Genomic DNA, 21,020 nt, shown 5'->3' with positions numbered 1-21,020 from the left:
TCTTCATATCCAGATCATCACCCAGAGCATACATAAATATACATGACAAGCTGTGTTACATTATAAACCGTAAGCTGGAGAAACAATGATTTGATCACATGTTATTCTACTGGCATGACCACTAGTGAAAAAAAATAAATAAATAAAAATAATTATTTATAAATTACATCAAGCTAGATTTAATTTAAGATAACATGAATAAATATTTTTTCTTATAGTTTTCTATAATATATAGTTTTTTCTTATAGTATATAGTTTTCTTATATACTATAAGAAAAAATGTTTATTCATGTTATCTTAAATTAAATCGAGCTTGATGTAATTTATAAATTTTTTATTTATTTTTTTCAATCGAGGTCATGCCAGTAGAATAACGTGTGATCAAATCATTGTTTCTCTAGCTTACGGTTGGTAATGTAACTCAGCTTATCATGCATATTTGTGTATGCTCCAGATGATGATCTTGATATGAAGATCGAAATGTCGGGATAATAAAAAGTTAGTTATAACACGGTTGTAGAATCCATAATTTCGAAAATGAATGCTGATCACCATGTAACACTAAAAGAAAGGAAAAACTCTTTTTATATATAAAATCCAATATATCAATGAGCTTCTATATCTGTTGTTATCAGCCAACATTTCATGCATGATATTCCATCCATATTATACAAATTCTGTTTTAACAGCCAAACCTCTTAGTGCCATCTTCTTATGGTATAAATAATTAATGAATCAATAATTAACAGATTAGAACTGGATAATCAATTATTATATAGTTCTAGAATGAACAAAGTGGTATAAGTCCAAAGACCCAGCTCATAAATACCAGTTTAAAATACACTTGAGCCACAACAACAACAGTGTACTCAGTATGCAGGATTGTGCACATAACTACAGTTGATCCTTGTACAAAATGGGAAGTTAGGCCTCCTACCCCTGCAGTCGAAATTCCACGTATAACTTTTGATTCCCGAAAAACTTAACTAAATAGCCTACAGTGGAATTTCGACTGCAGGGGTAGGAGTTTTACTGTATTCTTACAATAAAGTAAGCTAGATAAAAGAAAATGTTATTAAGAAAATCATAAGGAAGAGAAAATACATTTACAGTACTGTACTGTACAGTATTTATTGATACTGTAAATTTACGTTGTCTGTACAAGATGAAGTCTCTCTGTCAGCACCTACATCAATATTGTCTTATATGATACAAAACACTGTACATGTTATGTATTACTAACACTAAACATCAAAAATGAAAAGATAATGTGAAAAAGAAATTCATATTTATTTACAAGTATAATGATTTATGCATTGGTAACGAAGCATCAATATAATTGCTTTGCCTAGCTATAAAGTTTTTATTTTATGCTAATTAATCAATAACAGTTAATTTTATGCAGTTATGATATAATACTGCATCTTTATGTTTGCCGCCACCATGTGCAGTATGTAAGTGTTTGTGCGTAAGTTTTGATAAATTTTAACTTTTTATAATAGATTTGTGTGTATTTTATGGTTGTTGTTTTCTTGTCCTTTGAAGAGTCTTAGATGTTTCCATGCACTCCTTGAACTGCTTTGGCTATGTCAATGATTTTGTTTGTATAGAGCTGTTTTCAGGATTAGGATCTATTTCTTGTAAGGCTGCTGTAATTACTGGACAGGTAAAGATGTGAGTTGTGTCATTTCAGTATTGGAGCAGTTGTTGCAGTTTCCATATGTTCTTGTATCTACTGTTCGTAGTCTTGCTATCGTGGTGGAGGTCTTTCTGTCAGCATTGATTTTGGGAATTTGATGTTGTATCACTGATTTCAGTGGAATTAGTTTAGCTTTTGCTAGTGCATTAGCATCGGCAAGAGTTATCATGTGAGTTTCTTGGTTGAGTTCTCTGGCTTCTTTTGCTAATTTATCAGCTGCTTCATTGTAATCAATGCCTACTTGAGCAGGAATCCATTGTGAAATGCAACTTTTTCCTAAACACTTTAGTTGATTTAAGAGTTTATGGGTGTCTTGTGTGAGCTTTTATTTTATGGTAGTAAATGATAAAATAGACTAGTATCCACATATATTTTATGCATGCATGACATATCCAACTTTTTCTTAATTTTTTTTTTTTATATTTCTAAGCTATGGAATTATGCAGTTAGTCTGTGAGTTTTTTTTTTTCAAATTGCTGGAAATCTCCAAAAAAATTTTCTAGTATATATATTGAAAAAAATCCATATATAATTGGAACCCTGCAGTTCAAACCCTTGTTGTTCAAGGGTCTACCACAGAGAATACTGCTATTATCAGTCCATTTCTGTATCCTACTTTTCACTAATCTCTCTAGTACCTTTATCACAACTCCAGATACAGCAGTTCATCCCCCCCCCTATCTGCAAGTTCGCTTTCCACAGTTTCAGTTACCCGCAGTCAACCCCATCCAAAAATATTAAATGGAAAATTCCAGAATTAAATAATTCATAAGTTTTAAATTGGATTTTAAAATTAAGTTTTAGAGTAGTGTGATGTAATCTCATGCCTTCTGCCCATGATGTGAATCATCCATTTGTCCAGCTTATCTACACTGTACTGTATTATTAGACACCTCCAGGGAGTTCAAAGATTCATCGAGAGAGGGTACCTGCTCTACAGCTGTCTCCGCCACTCAGTCCACCAACTGACCACAACTACACCAACGCCATCTACTGCCAATCACCACCACCACTAGTATTTCCAAAGACAATCACAAACATCCATGGCAGGATTCGAACCTGCAGCCTTTTGGCTGGAGAGCAGATACACTAACCACTCGTCCAATAAAAAGTAACCAATGGGCAGGTATATGCTACCTGCCCATTAATTACTTTGTGGACATCTCAGTTATCAGATGAACTGTTGTAGTGCAGTGCTTGTATTCAAGTAACCCTTATTTTACTTAATGTTGGCCCAAAGTGCAAGGGTCGAGTTGGAAGTGTCAACCTCCACCTCGCACCTTAGTGACTGAAAACCATTGCCATTATTTACATCTTGCATTTCCACTTTGTGCAGACATAATTCAGTTGTATTATGTCTGCACAAAGTATGGGCACCTCCATGAAGTCTTTGGACTCCATGGAGGTGCCCATACAACAGCAATAATAATTATTCACCTGCTATCATCAACATTAACTCCCCTTCCTCCCCTCTTGTCTTTTCTATCTTCACAGAAAACATCATACTTTCCATTTCTATTCCTGCCTGGATATCATCCTTATCCAATCATGTTTCACTTAGTCCAACAATTTTTGTACAAATAAGCTCAATCAAGGAAACCATTTCATTTCTCTTATTTCTGATGCCCCTGGCATTTGTAAATAAACATAGCAGTTCACTTTTAGGTTTATAACCATCCTGCCGTTCTGTCCCACACTTTGCCTTTATCATCACTTATCCTATCTATCTCTTCAGACTCAACCACACTCTCTACATCCCAGGCCATCCCATTCTCATACTGACCATTATCATACACACATTCACTACTACTTCTAACATCCAGTCTCCATATACTGTCTCCCTGCACCCTGATTGCCTCCCTGTCCATCTTGAATTCTTGTTCTATCATTATTGCTCACAATTCTACTATTCTTAGTCACTTCACTCTCACCAGTTCCTTTCCTGATCTTTTGCTTCACCTCTTACTTCCTCTGCTCTCTTGCTCACATCACTTGTTGTTTCTCTTTGCAGCAATAGTCTGCGAAACAGCGAAAGGATCCACTCTCTTCTCCTCACACATCTCTGCCATCATACATACCATCTTGCTCTCCATCTCAATTCACCATTATCATACCTAGGTAACACACCAATCATCCTTCCGCCACATTGTTATCTTTCACTCTTTTCAACAACCTCCTGATATCCATTCTTACGTACTCTTTATGTCCAACTAATTCAGTTGTTCTGACAATCGCTGCCACCTTACTTACTGGTCTGCTTCTCTTATCTGATGTATCAGTTAGATAAGAATCCTAATTCTCCCTCCAACACACCTAATGGAATTCTCATTTACCACACCTCTAATAATGAAATTTACATACATTGCTATTCTCAAATCATTTGTTACCTCTTTTTCCCTGCTTTCCTTCATCCTAATCGTTTGTACTCATCCATTCTTATCTACCAAACTTTTCCTCTCACTGTGCATATTTTTCATTTCTCATTTTGATCAATTCATTTTTCAGGTCTTACATCCTGGCAATTACACTATCTGTCAGTCTATCATTCGTTTCTTTCATTTCTTTATTCTGACTTTCCTTCATGTCTACAGTGTCACTCGCTTTTGTTTCTTCAGCTGTGATTTCTTTTACTTCCCTAGCCCCACTCACTTCTATTCTGTGATTTATACAATTGTTTGCTCCTGCAACTGCTTCCTTTCTGTGATTCATAAGGTCATTTGCTCCCACAATTACGCAGTCTTTGATTTTATCCCCAGTTTTGTATTTACCGATAATTTATAGTTTAAAAAAAATCACACCTTTAACATATCTATATCTTCTTTTGTCTCCTGTTTAGTTTCTCCACAAACACACTCTCCACATTCTGCCACATATACACATTGCATTCACGACAATTCATCATGCTTGAAAAATTTTAATTCTGCTTGTTCTTGGAGCAAATCCTCTAAAGCCCTGTTTTTTAGTGTGTTAATGACATCTAATTTTTGTGTTGGGTGGCGGTAAGAATTTGTGTATATATTGGCCACTGTGTAGACTTATGGTAAACATTGAAGGAAAGACTTCCTGAAGGAAGATGCTTGACAAGTATATCTAGAAATGGAAGTGTGTTCTGACTTTCAATTTCAGTTGTGAGTTGTATGCATTTGTGTTGTTTGTTAGTTTAGATGGCTGAGAAAGGTGTCTAGGTATCCTTTCCTTTAGTGTTACACAGTGATCAGCATTCATTTTACACAAATTGTGGACTCTACAACCTGTTATAAATATTTTAATTTCCCGATGTTTCGACCTTCATATTAAGGTTATCATCTGGAGTATACACATATGTATATACAGAGACAAGCTCAATTACATTTCACATAGTATGGTGAAGAGACAATGATTTGATCAGTGGTTATTCTATTAACTTAAAGATGAATTAAAAGTTATCAGCAATACCTTCCTAAAAAATTCCTTCCTAAACCTGATCTGAAAAAAAGCAACATAACACCTTAAATTTATTAACAATAGTAAATCTATCCTTTCTGATCTTGCCTGAATATGCCATATAGAATTGGCTGGAAAGGCACCTATTCATTACATTATTACACTAAAATGTGGTATGAGTGCAAATTTAAAGAGGCCTGTGAAATTCTAATCAACTGCGCTAATCTTAACAATAATGGTCTAAAAATCCCAAGAATATGAATGGCTCATATTCTACTGACCCACATAACCTTTTGTTCTAAGAGTTCATTATAAATTATAATTAGGACTGTAGTAATCCAGGATCTTAGACTTAACACTTGTTAAATTATTGATTAGGCCACGACTATTGCTGTATTAAAAGTATTAATATGAATTTGTTCTCTGACCATGTTATGAATAGGATATAGCTTTGATCTAGAGTTCCTCCCCCCCCCCCACTAGAGTTCAGGGCAGCAGAATTACAGTTGATCAAATTATTATCGCTTTGGTATACTGTTTGAAATGTAACATTGTATGTGTGTACACTCCAGATGATGACGACTTTAATATGAAGGTCGAAATGTCGGGAAATTAAAGTAATTATTCTTAACATGGTTGTAATCTCCATAATTTCTCAATATGAGTGCTGATCACCATGTAAAAGGATGCTCCATTTTAATATCTTATTTATGCCAGATTGAAGCCTTTCAGCACTATTTCAGTAATTGATTATTTATCTACCAACAGTTTGCTTAAAATGAATATTACTTTCTGACATATGATTGCTAAGATAATGATCAGAGTTTTTGCTCTTTTTTTGTTTCTGCCTGGTCTCTGAAAAGAAAGCCAAGCCCGTGTGCTGTGGAGTTTTGTCTGCTGCTTTGCCAAGCGAAGGGCTGACATGGTGGCAGTGCTTGCCTCTGGTTTGGTTGTGCCAGGCTGAAGTTGAGATTGGTTGTTGGATGGAGTGCAGAGAGATTCATAAGAGGTTTTGGAGCTACTTGGCAAAGAGTGGCTTTTTAGTTCACTCACAAGTTTTCGGAAGTTAGCAATTTGAACAAAGTGAATTGCCTGGTCTCTGATGAGAACCAGCAGTTCAAAACAGCTGTTTTGTTTCAAACGTTTGGTTCTTACTAGTGAAACCTGATTTAAACACTAATAAAAAGGCAAATATACAGGCTCCTTAGCTATAAAATACAGATGGATCCATAACATGCTCCATTTTACTATCTTATTTATGCCAGATTGAAGCCTTTCAGCACCATATTTCAGTATTGATTATGCAGCTACTAAGAGTTCTCTTAACACGAATGTAACTTTCTGACATAGGATTGCTATGAACGGAGAGTTTTGCTCTCTTTGGGCTTCTGCTTGGTCTCTGTTTGCTGCCTTACCAAGTGAAGGCCTGGCTCAGTGGTAGGATTTGCTTCTGGTTATACTGAGCTGAAGTTTGCATCATTGACTGGGCAGTCCAAAAAATATTCACAAGATCAAGTTTTGGAGCTACTTGAGATGTGATCCTTTAGGTTGCTGATGAGTTTTTGGAATTAGCAATTTCAACAAATTGAATTGTCTGATTAGAACAAACAGTTCGAAACCTTTCAGGCCAGTGAAATTTGATTTAAGCATTAATAAAAGGCAAGCAGGGGTGCTTAAGGGTCAAAGCTGTATAACTGAGAGAAGTCCTCCACATAGCCTTTAAAGGAATGCAGAGAACCAACCAGGGCTTTTGACCTTATGTCCAATCCTCACCTTCTCGTGGTGCACCCTGTTGGGTATCTACCTGGATACTGAACGAACAAGGATGGGTTGGTAATTTGGGATTTAGCCAACCAAATTGTATTATTGGTTTAAACCAAAATACAAAATTGATGGTACATGACAAAATTTCATACCAGCTGGGGCGTCATGAAATTTTGTCACGTACCATCTTATTTGTGCTTATGGTCCCACAGAAGGTTCTACTGAGGTTGAAGTGGAGGAATTTTTTGAGGCTTTAGAGAAAGCAGCTGACACAGTGAAAAAGGAAAAGTTGGTCCTTGTTGGGGATCTCAATAGCAAAATAAGAAATGATTGTCAGACACACAGAAATATTTTGAGAAAATTTGGAGAAAAGAGCAAAGCTAATAATAATGGCAAATACCTGTTGGATTTCTGTTCAGGCATGGACTGGTTATTACTAACACAATGTTCCAACATAAAAGTTTTCACAAATTCACATAGAAAGAGGCAAGGAATAAGAAAAGTCATCATTGACTATGTTATTGTTGATAGTGATGTTTTCCCACTGATGCAGGACACCAGAGTGTACATAGGATTTGAAATTGGAAGTGATCACTATTTAGTCTTGAGCAGGATAAAATTGAATTTCATATTGAAAGGAATGACATGTAAGAAAGTTTTAAAGCGAATAAAAGTTGAGCAGCTCTCAGATATGAACTGTAGACTAAAATACACAAAGATTATTGAAGAAAAAATGAAAGAGTTTGAGAATAGGAACCAAACCTTGGAGATTCGGTGGCAAGCCTTGAAGAAAACCCTGATTGATTCAGCCAGAGAGGCATGTAGTGAGGTTGTCTGCAAGGATAGAAAAATCAGAACTCCATGGAGGACACAGGAAGTTAAAGAGGCAGTGAAGAAAAAGAAGAAAGCATATCAAAAGTTCCTGGCAAATAAGTCAGGTTGTGCTCTTAGAGAATACAGAGACAAATGTAAGAAAGCTAAACACTGTGTGAAACTAGCTAAACAAAAGTCATGGAAGGACTTTGGCAAGAACATAGAAAATAAATATCAAGAAAGTGGCAAAATATTCTGGAGGTTGTTGAAGAAGCTTAGAAATGGAGGAAAGATGCTATAAAAGGACTTAGAGATGATAAAGGTGGCATAAAAACGGGAGAAAAAGATATCCTTGAAGTATGGAGTAATTAGAAATGAAATGAAATTGCTAAATGAAACAAGCAGTGATAGCACTGGTAAAAAACACTCAACAGGCATACAGTCAGGAATACATATCCATACTTGAAGTAGAAAAAGCTATCAACAGCTTGATATGTGGAAATGCAGCAGTAGGTGATGATATTCAACCAGAAATGCTAAAGTATGGTGGTATAAAAGTCTTACAGTGGCTGCACTGCATAGTTCAGAAGGCCTGAACAGAGGGACGAATTCCCGATGATTGGAGTCGAGTTCTCATAGTACCCATATATAAAAAAGGGAAATAAAACTGAATGTGAGAATTACAGAGGTATTTCCCTACTGAGTGTTCCTGGTAAGATTTATTCAAGTACACTTGAGAAACGGTTTTGAAGAATTGTGGAAGGAAATCTTGGTGAAGAATAAGCTGGATTCAGGCCAAATAAAGGCTGTCAGGGTCAGATCTTCACTTTACGACAAATAGTTGAGAAATTATGGGAATATAACAAAGATCTCTATTTTAGTTTTGTCGATCTGGACAAGGCATATGACAAGGTGACAAGAGAAGCTATTCAATAAGCTACAGTTATATGGTGTCAATGGGGCATTATATCAAGTAATACTTAGTCTTTATTTGAGTTGTAAGTCAGCAGTTAGAATCTGAAGGAAGTACAGGGAGATGGTTCAATGTTAAATCTGGTGTGAGACAAGGATGTACATTATCCCCTCTGTTATTCATTATCTATATGGATCACATTATGAAGGAAAGTGGTATTAAACATGATATCAAAATTGGAGATGTTAATGTCAGCTCTTTGCTTTATGTGGACGATGTTATACTTCTAAATAAATCCGCTACAAGTCTGCAAGATTCTCTGACTAAATTGAATAACTTTGTAATAGATATGGTATGAAGGTCAGCAATAAAAAGACAAAGACAATGTAAATAGGCAGAAACGTTGAAAATGTCAACTGCGTTGTGAACGGAGAACCTGTGGAACAAGTAAAACATTTCAGCTACTTAGGCACAATTTTTAGTGAAGATGGTAAATTAAATATGAAAATAGACAACAGAATCAACAAGGCTGGTATGGTAAGAAGTCAATTGAATAAATTCATATGGAATAAGAGAAATTAGTTGGAACACTAAATTAGCTGTATACATGACTGTGTTCAAACCAGTCTTAACTTATTGATCTGAATGCTGGGTCAGAAGTAAAACACTTGACCAAAGACTAGTGACTGCAGATATGAGAGTCCTGAGAAAGATTAGAGACGTGAACAGATGGCATCAATGGCAATATCATATTAAAAACGAGGATATTAGGAAAGAACTGGGCATTGTCAGCATCCAGGAATGCATTAGCAGAGCTAATCTCAGGTGGTATGGTCACTTAAACAGAATGGGCAAGGAAAGATTAGCAAAACAAGTGTTCTCTGCCAGGGTGGCAGGAAAACGACCCAGAGGAAGACCAAGATATAGGTGGATTGATACGGTACAAAGTGCCTTAGACGATAGAAATATAAGATCTGATAATGTTGGAGTCTTGACAAGTAACAGACTGAGTTGGAGGAAAATTGTAGATAGGAAGTTAGTAATGATGTAAATTTTTCATGTAGTACTATCATATCCTGTACACCTCTTGAGGGTACATGGCAGGAATTTGATGATGATAAAAGGCAAACCTATAGGCTCTTTGGCAGTGCTTGTTTTTTTTTTAAGCAGTGAATATCAAAACAACTCTAATACCAAAATTATATTCTCATAAGACTTATGGTAGATTTTGAAAACTTAAGTTTTGTTCTATATTTCACTGTTTAAAATATGGATCCATAATATATTCCATTTTAATACACATTCTTTGTGCTTATTTTGTTGGTGTCTGTTTCCGGTTCTAGTTTGCAAACTTCCATTTAAATTTTCTAACAGAAACTTACACGTTAGCTTCTTCATTTACTGCTCATCTCAATTTTTTCCATTTGTATTCTTTTTGACTTAGTCTCAAAAAGGGCATTAATGGATATGTTTGTTTGCTCTTCTGACTCAGAGAATGTCCATTGCTTCGTTCTCTCAGTTATTTATTGTTCTCCATCACTCTTAATAGTATTTTTTTTAAATTACTCTTTTTAAATCTTCATTGTCTCTATTCCTACTTTCCTAAAATTAAAGTCACTTTTCTCTTCCAATTACGCTGATCAAGCAAAAAGAGATGATGAAGCATTTGCCATAACCAGCAATCCCACTATAGTTTATCTGCATACCAACAGAATACTACACAGTCTTAATTTCTTTTCCTTCTGGTTTTTGCTTTGATCTAGATAAATGTTCTCATATAATTTTTGGCTTAAAACATTCAATGCCCTCTTTAGATTTTTTGTAGAAAGAATTGTGTCCATCAAAAGAGTTTCTTAGTTCTGAAAATTTGTGCTCCAGAGTTGGTTTTTGTTTTTTGACACTCTGCTATTCCTCTGTTGTTTATTTTGCATCTTAGCAATTAATTCTCCTATCCAACTAGCTGTTGGATATAGCATATATGCTGTTTATCTTGTAGCTTAGCAATTATCCCATGCTTTAAATAAAGAAAAAAGTGAATTGCTTACCATCAAATTTCTTTTGTTCACATTTTCATTAATTCTAAAGTAATTACAAAATGAATTAGCAAAAAGATAAAGAGAGAGAGAGAGATTGTGATTACATAGAAGTGGTGCTGCTTGATTAGTGAAGCTTTTTATCTTTGAGGATGTCATTGAATCCTAGTATCTGGATTGCTTCTCAGGTTTTTCTGGATAGTAAAACATGTTAAACATTTAAGTGTGGTATAAATTCCACATCTTCACTAGTGATGACAATCACCTATGTATTAATAACATCCCTATAGAATAGGTCGACTCCTACAATTACTTAGGACAAACAATAAAACTGAATAAAGATTTATCTCAAGAACTAGCAAAAAGAAAGCAAGCTGCATGGCTATCATTCAACAGACTAAAAGAAACACTTACTGATCCAAATCTTGACATCTCTGCAAATGTAAAACTATTTAATAGTGGCATTCTTCCATCACTCACATATGGATTAGAAACATGGAACACGACAAGAAAGAAGAGACTCTCAGAATAACTCAGCATGCAATAGAACAATAGGATTTATAACATCAGCAAAATGGAACATTTTGGAAACATGGAACTAAGAAAGAGACCAGGCATAAAAGATGTGGTAACTGCATTATATGAAAGCAAGATGAGATGGGCAGGTCACATAGCCAGACTCAGGGATAACAGATGAACATATAGAATACTCAACTGGCAACCAAGAATAAAAAGAAAACCAGAAAGACCACCTACAAAATGGGAAGATCCATTAGTGAAATCCATGGGTATAACATGGACGAGAGAGGATCGAGATCATTGGAGGCATCTTTGTGACCTGCACTCATGGAGAAATCCTGAGTGAAACACAGGTCCATCAAGGTAATAAATTCCACATGGACACTGTTTTGTTGACCAATTATTTTATTGGGTGTAAACTTTTGCTAGTTTTGCATACATTATAGTACACTTCATCAGGAGAATGAAATTAAAAGAAAAAAAAATACAGTGACTGAGTTAAATAAGAAACAAAATAATGGAAACATTTGAAAAAAAGACTAATGATGGTGAGGATATGTGATGATTTGTGTTGTATTATGATGGGTAGAAACATCATAAGAAGAAAAGCATTCAAGATTTGCTTGCATCAAGCTTTTGATTAAAGATGATCAAACCTGATCTAGAAATATACCTTGGTTATTGTTATATTTATGGATTTTTTTAACATTTCTAATGAACTCTTTGAATGCGTTTGATAAAGAAATTGTAGTCAGTGTAGTCCATTTTTGTATTCTGCCATAATACTTGATGTTTCATTTCTGTTGTATGTGCCGATGTTCCTGATTTATGTTTCTTTTTTTTTCCTTCACATCCTTTATGTGGTATGACATTTATCTTTCCCTGACAAGCCTATCTATCCTACATAGCAAATTCCATATGAACAAGTGGTCTTATATGCACCTGGATTTTTAAGTGGTCATTAGAAAAGTTTTGAATGAATGTCAAAGGAGAATTGAGATTTTGCTTATAGAGGAGAAAACTTTTATTTCTTGTTGATACAATATCCTTGCTATCTTGTGCATGACAGACCATATATAAGGGAAGGATTTTCTGTCCATCTATTTGTCTAGGAGGCTCCTTTGGAATATTCTCAATTTTTTTAAATTTAAAAAATTTTTTTTTATATTGTAATGATTTTTTGAAAGCGTGAGACAGGTATTAGAGTTCTTGGCATCTCATTTCCATAATGCTGGAAATTTTACATACCCTATCTTGAAGAGTTTTCATAGTATCAGTTTTTTGTACCTGAGTGGCGGGACTTTGCATGGAGATATGAGGTGTGATCAAAAAGTTCGGTGAATATTAGAATTCAAGAAAGTTTATTAACCTAAAGGCAAATATAAATTAATCTCCTTTCAAGTAGTCTTCTTGGCTTGCCACATACTTTCTCCCAATGTTCCAGCCCTGTTTTGAAACAGTTCTGGAAGTTATCTTTCTTTAGTTTTTTTAGACACCTTCAGTATCTTGTGCTGATGTAAAACATTTTCCCTTCATCATTGTTTTCAACTTTGGAAAGAGCCAGAAGTCACAGGGTGCTGAATTGTGCAAATATAGTGGATGTGAATACACATTAATTATTTTTTAAAATAAAAGCTGTTGAATAGCAAGATATGGAGCATTATTGTGATGCAACATGAAACCATTTGCCCACTTCTGCAGCCTTTTTTGACATATCATTCTGTAAATGTTCCAGTACCCCTTTATAATATTTAGAGTTGACCATAGTGCCTCTAGGTATGAACTCTGCCAGCACGTTCATTCCCCTCAAGATCAAAAAAGACAATCAACAGGACTTGGACATTCGATTTCATTTGGCATGCCTTCTTTGGCAGAGGCTTGAACTCTGAATCTTAATCATCTCAGTATCATAACTGTACACCCAAGTTTCATCTCCTGTTGTGATGTTTTGGTAAAAGTTTGGATCTGAAGTCATGCATTCATGCACTTCTAGCAAAATTGCCATTGTTCACGATCACTGCTTTAATTTTTGCGACAATGATGCAAAACACAGGTACACAAAAACTGTATTTACAACTTAATGAGCAAGCTGAACTGATCCAATTGTCAGTCATCATGTGACTGACAAGTAGATATGAGATATCTGATTCCTAACAGTTTTGCTCTCCCTCCTATAGATCGAGCACTGTGGCTACACTCACTTTTTTTGATCATACCTTGTATCTCGTGTGTGTGTGTGTGTGTGTGTGTGTGTGTGTGTGTGTGTGTGTGTGTGTGTGTGTGTGTGTTATAATTTATGAATTATGACTTAAACTTTGCCCTATGATATGTGGATGATGTGTTCATCATATGGCTTGGCTCTGAAAAACAGCTACAAGACTTTTAAACACTCTTGGATGTCTCAAGAATAAATTTAGCTATTGAATCTACAGAAAACAAACACATGAACAAGGAGATATTTCCATGCAAAGCCTCCACCACCATCTATCACAAAAAAAAACCTTCACGATAGTGCATATAAGATTTTAAGCAATACTGGGAAGAGAAGCTAAGAACTCAAATACCTCAGTCTCATCGTTCAAAAAAAAGAGAAAAAAAAATGGTTGAGAATATTCTAAAGGAACCTCCCAAACAAAAAGATGGATAGAAAAAAGAAGAATCTAGAGTGGGCACTATCCCTCCTTCACAGTATGGGCTATCATAGACAAGATAAGATATCAAGGATATTGTAGCGACAAGCAAAAAAAAATTGCTTTTTCCCTAGTAAACAAGATCTCAAGCATCTTTCATCCTCAATAACCTCTCCATTCATCACCAAAAAAAGCAGACAGGTATATAAGATCACTTATTCATGTCAGTTTGCTATGTGAGACAGATGGCCAATCAGGAGAGATAGGCATGTCAAAGCACATCAAGAATGTGAAGTTAAAAGAAGAAAATAAAAATCAGGACTAGTAACACATACAACATAGATAAAACATCCGGTGCTATGGTAGCATACAAAAATGCTTTGCATTGACCACAATGTTTTTGTCAGAGCATTCATAATCATCAGAAATGTTTAAAAAAATTCACATCAGTGTAACAAGAAATAGGATCATACCTATGATCCTATATCAGATTTCATCAACCCCCCCCCCAACACACACACACACACACACACACACACACACACACACACATAGATTTCAGGCTCTTTTCTCATAATGTTGCTACCTATCATAATACATGAATTGCATATACACCATTGTTAGTGTTTTTTCAAATATTCTGTATTACTCTTCCCATTAATTGGCTTGTTGTTTAACTCATTGGGTCTTTTTTTTATTTCCCTCTCATATTGAAATGCAGTATATTGTATTCAAAAGTAGTAGAGGTTTAAGCTCAATAAAATAATAGGGTCAACAGTTGCCATATGAAATTTATACTGGACTTAAATGTTTGACCTGGCATCTTGTAGTCTGTACATTATTGCTGTAAAATATTTCAAGCATTATAAAGCGTCAGTAATTCAATTTAGTGTGTGTATGTAAAAAAATAGTTGAATAGGTTTTCAAAATGAAGAGAGTTAGCTGGTCATTAGCGCTGCTGTTGGCAGCAACTTGAATATATTGGTTTGGATGGTTTGAAGAGATTCACTATCAGCAAACTAGAACATCACTCTTAGATTTATGAGAATTCTATAGATTAATTTGCACATGATACCATGCCATGGGTAAGATGATAGTTAAATAGTTTTGGTATCCTACTCTAGACAGCAGAGTTGCACATGCCATAGGCAAGATGATAGTTAACCCCTTAACATACCAATTAAAAATCAGAAAGTGGTCATTTTTCTGTCAATTTTTTGGGCGAGGGTGATTTGCTGGATCAAATTCATCATTATTTGAAAAATAATGATGAATTTGTGCAAATGCAAGCGAAATAGCCAATACACGCTGTTGGCAACTTTTCTCAGCTGAAAGGAAATAGGCACAAGATTGTCTAGCATCTATATTTGGTTGTATTTATATGTGAAACCAAAATTCAAAATCAATTTTGGTGCAATAAACAAAAGACATGTCACAGACGTCTTTGTATGTTAAGGGGTTAAATAGTTTGGGTATCCTACTCTAGACAGCAACATTTCCAGAATATCTAACTAGACAGTGGGTGTCTAACCTTTTGGCTTGCCTGGGCCATATTGAGTGAAAAGGAATAGTCTTGGGAAGCATATGAATTATATAATATAGTTAATGTAGATAAGTAGCAAAGCTTCCTTTTATATTTTTAAATTTTTTATTATATATTTTAATATATAACATTAAAAAAAAGAGGGCAGCATAGACACAAAACTAGTGAGATGTTTGGCCTTATTTACGTGAAACCAATGCATCAGTGTCTGGTTCGATGAAGTGGTTGCAATTCGTGGTGAGCTCTCAAGGTTCTCATCAGAAATTTTTGATCTGACTTTACTCTTCGTATGTTTCATTCCTGAAAATAGTTGTTGACAAATCTCCGTACTACCAAAAAGCGATACATGAATGAAGCGTGATTGTGAAGTGAAGGATATTTTACTCTGGGAAGATAGGTCTTATAAAAATCTAACAAAGAGACATGATCATATTTTTCTTTGAGTTAAATATCTGATTGCAACTCTGTACATTCCATTTGAAAATTCGAAGGTAATGTATTTATGTCGACTGAAAATGGAGTCACAAATATACAAAAAATTGATATTTTTTTCTGAAATCTTGAAACTTATTCTCAAATTCCTGTATCAAAACGGAAAGAAAGATAGCATATTTTTCATCACATAATGTTAAAAGTTTAAGATCTTATGGGGCTGCATTACTAACAACAGTCCAGGGCAGCATACCCTTGAACTAGACCATACTTGGTACCTTTTGCAACCCACCTCAGGCTTCCAGCAAGAATCTCATACCATGTGATGAAAATCAGTATCCATTACACATCTGGATTCACACCTATGGCACGTAGGCTTGAAAGTGGGAATGCTTGATTAGTATATTCTTATCCTATGGTAAATGTCCTTGATGTTTGCAGATTGAGTTCTGCTCTTTTGTGTAATTTAAACTATGACTACATTGCTTGTTGTAGTTATATTTTTATGTTGAACATATATTGCCCATTGACACTCCTGTATCAGTCAAATCACTATGAATAGTTATTGTGTAAGTTACCAATTTCTAAAACTTGTTATCTTTAGATGATTACTGATTATAAGTAAAATAGTGATTTGAATTGTTTATCCATCATGTTTCTAATGGTCCCATACTGACTTGATAAGACACTAGCAATGGTAATTGACAAAGAAAAAGAAACATCTCTTTCCAGCTCATCTCCAAATTAGTAGACAATAGGAGGAAAGAAATTTAAGCAGATTTAAGCTTTAGTGCCATAAATTTGAAAATTTGGTTGTACATTGTCATGCTCTAATTCTTTTGAGATATATTATCTGTTTAATATCTGTGTTATCAGTATTTCTGTATACAGTTTCTGGCATTTACAAAATTTACTCATCTCTAGGGCCTGTTTCCTCCAGGACAAGGAGCTACGATTGGAGTTGACTTCATGATCAAAAGTGTTGAAGTGGATGGTGAAAAAGTTAAAGTTAGTTTTTTTTTAATTGATATTTATATAAGGCATACTTCATTGATTATATATTCATTTATTTAATAAAATAATTCTTTCATATAAACAAAATTAACTTCAACTGCATTTGTATATTCATTTTAACACTGTAATTTTAAAAATAAAACTTATTTTAAAATCATCCCAAACCAAAAAATTCAAATTTGCTATGATGTGCTGATTATAGAACAATTAGCTTAACCACTATACTGGCCTTGACATGTATATATATGTCCATAATTATATGGATGCAAAGTGTCCATTTAAGTCAATATAACCTTTAGATAATATAGAAAAAATGATATGGATACATAGCATATATTTTTGATATATTTGATCTGTGTGATCAGTTGTTGGTTAATGAGCAGTACCTTGAAATTATTTCTTAGACTAATATTAAACAGATATTAGTTTAATATCTGTTTAATAAGTAAAATATTAACTGAAGAATAGTATGGATTCGGAAAAAGCACATTCAGTGCAGTGCTAAACCTAGAGTGATATTTGAAAGTTTTTTCATTCAAGAAATCAAAGAAATTTCATTCAAGAAATTAAAACATGCAGGCATTTCATTTTGGAAGAAACATAAATATCCTATAGATGCAGGTGACATATGAGGGTGTGCTGAAAAGTTCTCGAATTTCTTCAAAACCTCTGACATGTCTTCTTATATATCCTAAAAGAAAAAGAACAAATTATTACAATTTGATGAAACATAGAGATTAAAGGGTTTTAAGATATGTTCTTTCTTGTAGTTATATCATTCATTGTAATATCATTTTTATTCTAAGTATTTATCAGAACTTTTCAGCCTACCCCCTCATATCACTAATTGCTATGAATGAAGAGGATTTCAAAATATAATTAATGAACTAATAGAGAGAGAGAGAGTCATGATAAATTTAGATAAAAATAAACAGAAAACAAAAATGATGATTGCAGGAAAAGCAGCAGATTAAAAACTTAAAAGGCCACCCCATAGATTTATGTATCTGGAAGTCTGATCAATGGAAATTGTGAACAAGAAATCAAAAGAAGAATACTTACAAATACTTAATAATAGAAAAATTAATAAGTATTATTTGTTAACTTATCTATTTTCTCCATTATTGTACACCTCAGAAACATGGACTCTTGAAAAAGAAATGGGAAAAAGATAGGCTCTGGATATGTAGATTAGCTGAATTAAAAAAATATTACAAACAGATAAGTACTTGATAAGGCAAACCAAAAGAGAAGATTCTCAGGAGATTAGAAAAGGAAAATGAAATTCTTAGGAGGACATGCACTAAGAGAAGGACTGACAGATATGATCATCACAGGAAACTACAGGAAAAAAAAACAGAAGAAGCTGACCAAGACATCATTGAATGAAAGACATTGGATATACAAAAGACCATACTTCGTTAAATTCCTAATAGGTACATTCAGAGGGTGTACAGGATTACTATTATAATAGTACTACATAAAATATACCTCATTACTAACTTCCTATTGACAGTTTTCCTACAAATGAATGTTTCTCACTACAATATTATTAGATCTTATTTCTATCTTCTAAGGCACTTTTCATATAAATTTATTCACTTGAATTCTTACCATATCACTTTGTTAATTCTGTTGTATATTTCCATCTTCTTCTTCTTTCACTGCATTATTCCCACTTCCTATGCAGGGTCCGTGTGTTACTTAGATGCGACTTCTTGTTAGTACCACTCCCAACCGACCTGTCACCTAGCCTGCTGCTGGGGGGGGGGGGGGGGGGCAGGATATATTTTGACTGTAGTAGCGTATGTTCACAGGGCCAGTTTGCCTGCTTGCGGGATGAAAAACGCCAGATAAACTGGCAGAAAAAAACCTACTGCCCGCGCCCAAGACAGGCTAACTTGGCTATGGCTGAGGAAGATCCTCAAATTCCTCACGTCTTTGACAGGAATTGAACCTGGGACACTCCTTCCCCAGTCATATGGTTGCAAAGCCACTAGGCTAACCATGCGGGCGTTGTATATTTCCATATTCACTAAAATTATGCCTAAGTAGTCAAATGTTTTACTTGAAGACAAATAGTTGAGAAATCATAGGAATATGACAAGGATCTGTACTTAAGTTTTGCAGACCTGGAAAAGGCATACAACAAGGTGCTTAGAGAAAAGCTTTTCAAAACACTACAATTATATGGGGTGAATATAACATTCTACAATTACAGTCTATATTTAAGTTGTCAGTCATCATTTAGAATTGAAGGAAATATAGGAAGATGGTTTGATGTTAAAATCGGGGGTTCGACAAAGATGCACATTATCTCCACTCTTATTCATCATCATCTATATGGATCACATTATGAAAGAAAGGGGCATCAAGCCTGACATTAGAATTGGAGATGTCAAACTTAACTCTTTGCTTTATGCAGATGATGTTGTACTCCTAAACACATCTAGTGCAAGTCTCTGGGATTCAATAACAAATTTGGCATGAAAATCAGCAATAAAAATAACAAAATTATGAAAATAATTTTGAATTTAACAGCAGGCAATATCAAGTAGAGTGGTTTGGGCAAATATCAGAATGGGGAACTAGACAATGAGACTTATTTTGTGCCATGTTCCTACAGAAGGTTCTACTAAAGTAGAAGTGTTTTGAGGCTTTAGAAAAAGCAGCTGACACAGTGAAAAAGGAAAGCTGGTCCTATGGGGATCTAAATAGAAGAGTAGGAAATGATTGTCAGACATAGAGAAATATTTTGGGAAAATTTGGAGAAAAGAGCAAAGCTAATAATAATGGCAAATACTTCTTATTTCTGCTCAGGACAAGGTTATTACTAACAATGTTCCAATATAAGAATATGCATAAATTCACATGGAGAGAAGAGGCAAGGAATAAGAAAAGCCTCATTGACTATGTTATTGTTGATGTGATATTTTCTCACTGATGCAGGACACTAGAGTGTACAGAGGTTTTGAAATTGGAAGTGATCACCATTTAGTCTTGAACATGTTAAAATTGAATTTCATGTTGAAAAGAGGAACATGTAAGAAAGTTTTAAAGCAAATAGAAGTTTAGCATCTCTCAGATGTGAACTGTAGACTAAAATACACAAACATTATTCAAGAAAAAATGAGAGTTTGAGAACAGGAACCAAACCTTGGAGATTCAGTGGCAAGCACTGAAGAAAACAATGATTGATTCAGCCAGAGATGCATGTGATGAGGTTGTCTGCAAGGATAGAAAAATCAGAATTCCATGGTGGGCACAGGAAGTTAAAGAGGCAGTGAAGGAAAAGAAGAAAACATATTGAAAGTTCCTGGCAAATAAGTCAGCTTGTGCTCACAGAGTCAAATGTAAGAAGGCTAAATACTGTGTAAAATTAGCTAAACAAAAGTCGTGGGATGACTTTGACAAGAATATAGAAAATAAATATCAGGAAGGTGGCAAAATATTCTGGAGGCTGTTGAAAAGCTCAGAAATGGAGGAAAGAGTGCTATAAAAGGAATTAGAGATGATAAAGGTGACATGAAAACTGGAGAAAAAGATATCCTTGATGTATGAAGTAATTACTTCATAAACCACTCAATAGGTATGCAATCAGGAATACATATCCATACTTGAAGTAAGAAAAGCAATCCGAAGCCTAAAATGTGGAAAGGCAGCAGGAATAGATGATATTCGACCAGAAATGCTGAAGTATGGAGTATAGAAGTCTTGCATCCCTCGACAGAGAGATGAATTCCAGATGATTGGAGTAGAGCTCTCGTAGTACTAATATACAAAAAAAGGGAAATAAAACTGAATGTGAGAATTACAGAATTATTTCCTTACTGAGTGTTCCTGGTAAGATTTATGCAAGTGTACTTGAGAAATGGTTGAGAAGGATTGTGGAAGGGAAGCTTGGTGAAGAACAAGCTGGATTCATGCCAAATAGAGGCTGTCAGGATCAGATTTTCACTTTACGACAAATAGTTGAGAAATCATGAGAATATAACAAAGATCTGTATTTAAGTTTTGTAGACCTGCAAAAGGCATATGACAAGGTGCCAAGAGAAAAGCTATTCAAAATGCTACAGTTATATAATATTAATGCGGCATTATATCAAGCAATGCTTAGTCTTTGAGTTGTAAATCAGCAGTTAGAATTGAAGGATGCATATGAAGATCGTTTGATATTAAATCTGGTGTCTGACAAAGATGTACATTATCTATATGGATCACATTATGAAGAAAGCGA

The 21,020-nt window shown here is 34.6% G+C and overlaps 1 protein-coding gene across 2 annotated transcripts in view; it reads left to right on the top strand.

Annotated features, from left to right (window-relative positions):
• The window catches only part of LOC150104857 (ras-related protein Rab-30-like), a 140,964-nt gene that overhangs the window by 31,870 nt on the left and 88,074 nt on the right, over positions 1-21,020 (top strand). For both annotated transcript variants that reach the window (XM_090396014.1, XM_090396013.1), the window contains exon 3: positions 16,694-16,777. In XM_090396014.1, coding sequence (XP_090252140.1) covers positions 16,694-16,777 — 84 coding nt within the window. The remainder of the gene's footprint in view (positions 1-16,693; positions 16,778-21,020) is intronic.

This window comes from Typopeltis vanoorti, chromosome 7 (assembly GCF_054136105.1).
Source record: "Typopeltis vanoorti isolate ZY-2024b chromosome 7, IOZ_Tvanoo_1.0, whole genome shotgun sequence".
Lineage (NCBI taxonomy): Eukaryota > Metazoa > Arthropoda > Arachnida > Uropygi > Thelyphonidae > Typopeltis > Typopeltis vanoorti.
Note: the sequence above shows the minus strand (reverse complement) of the source record. Positions and strands in the feature narration are given on the sequence as shown.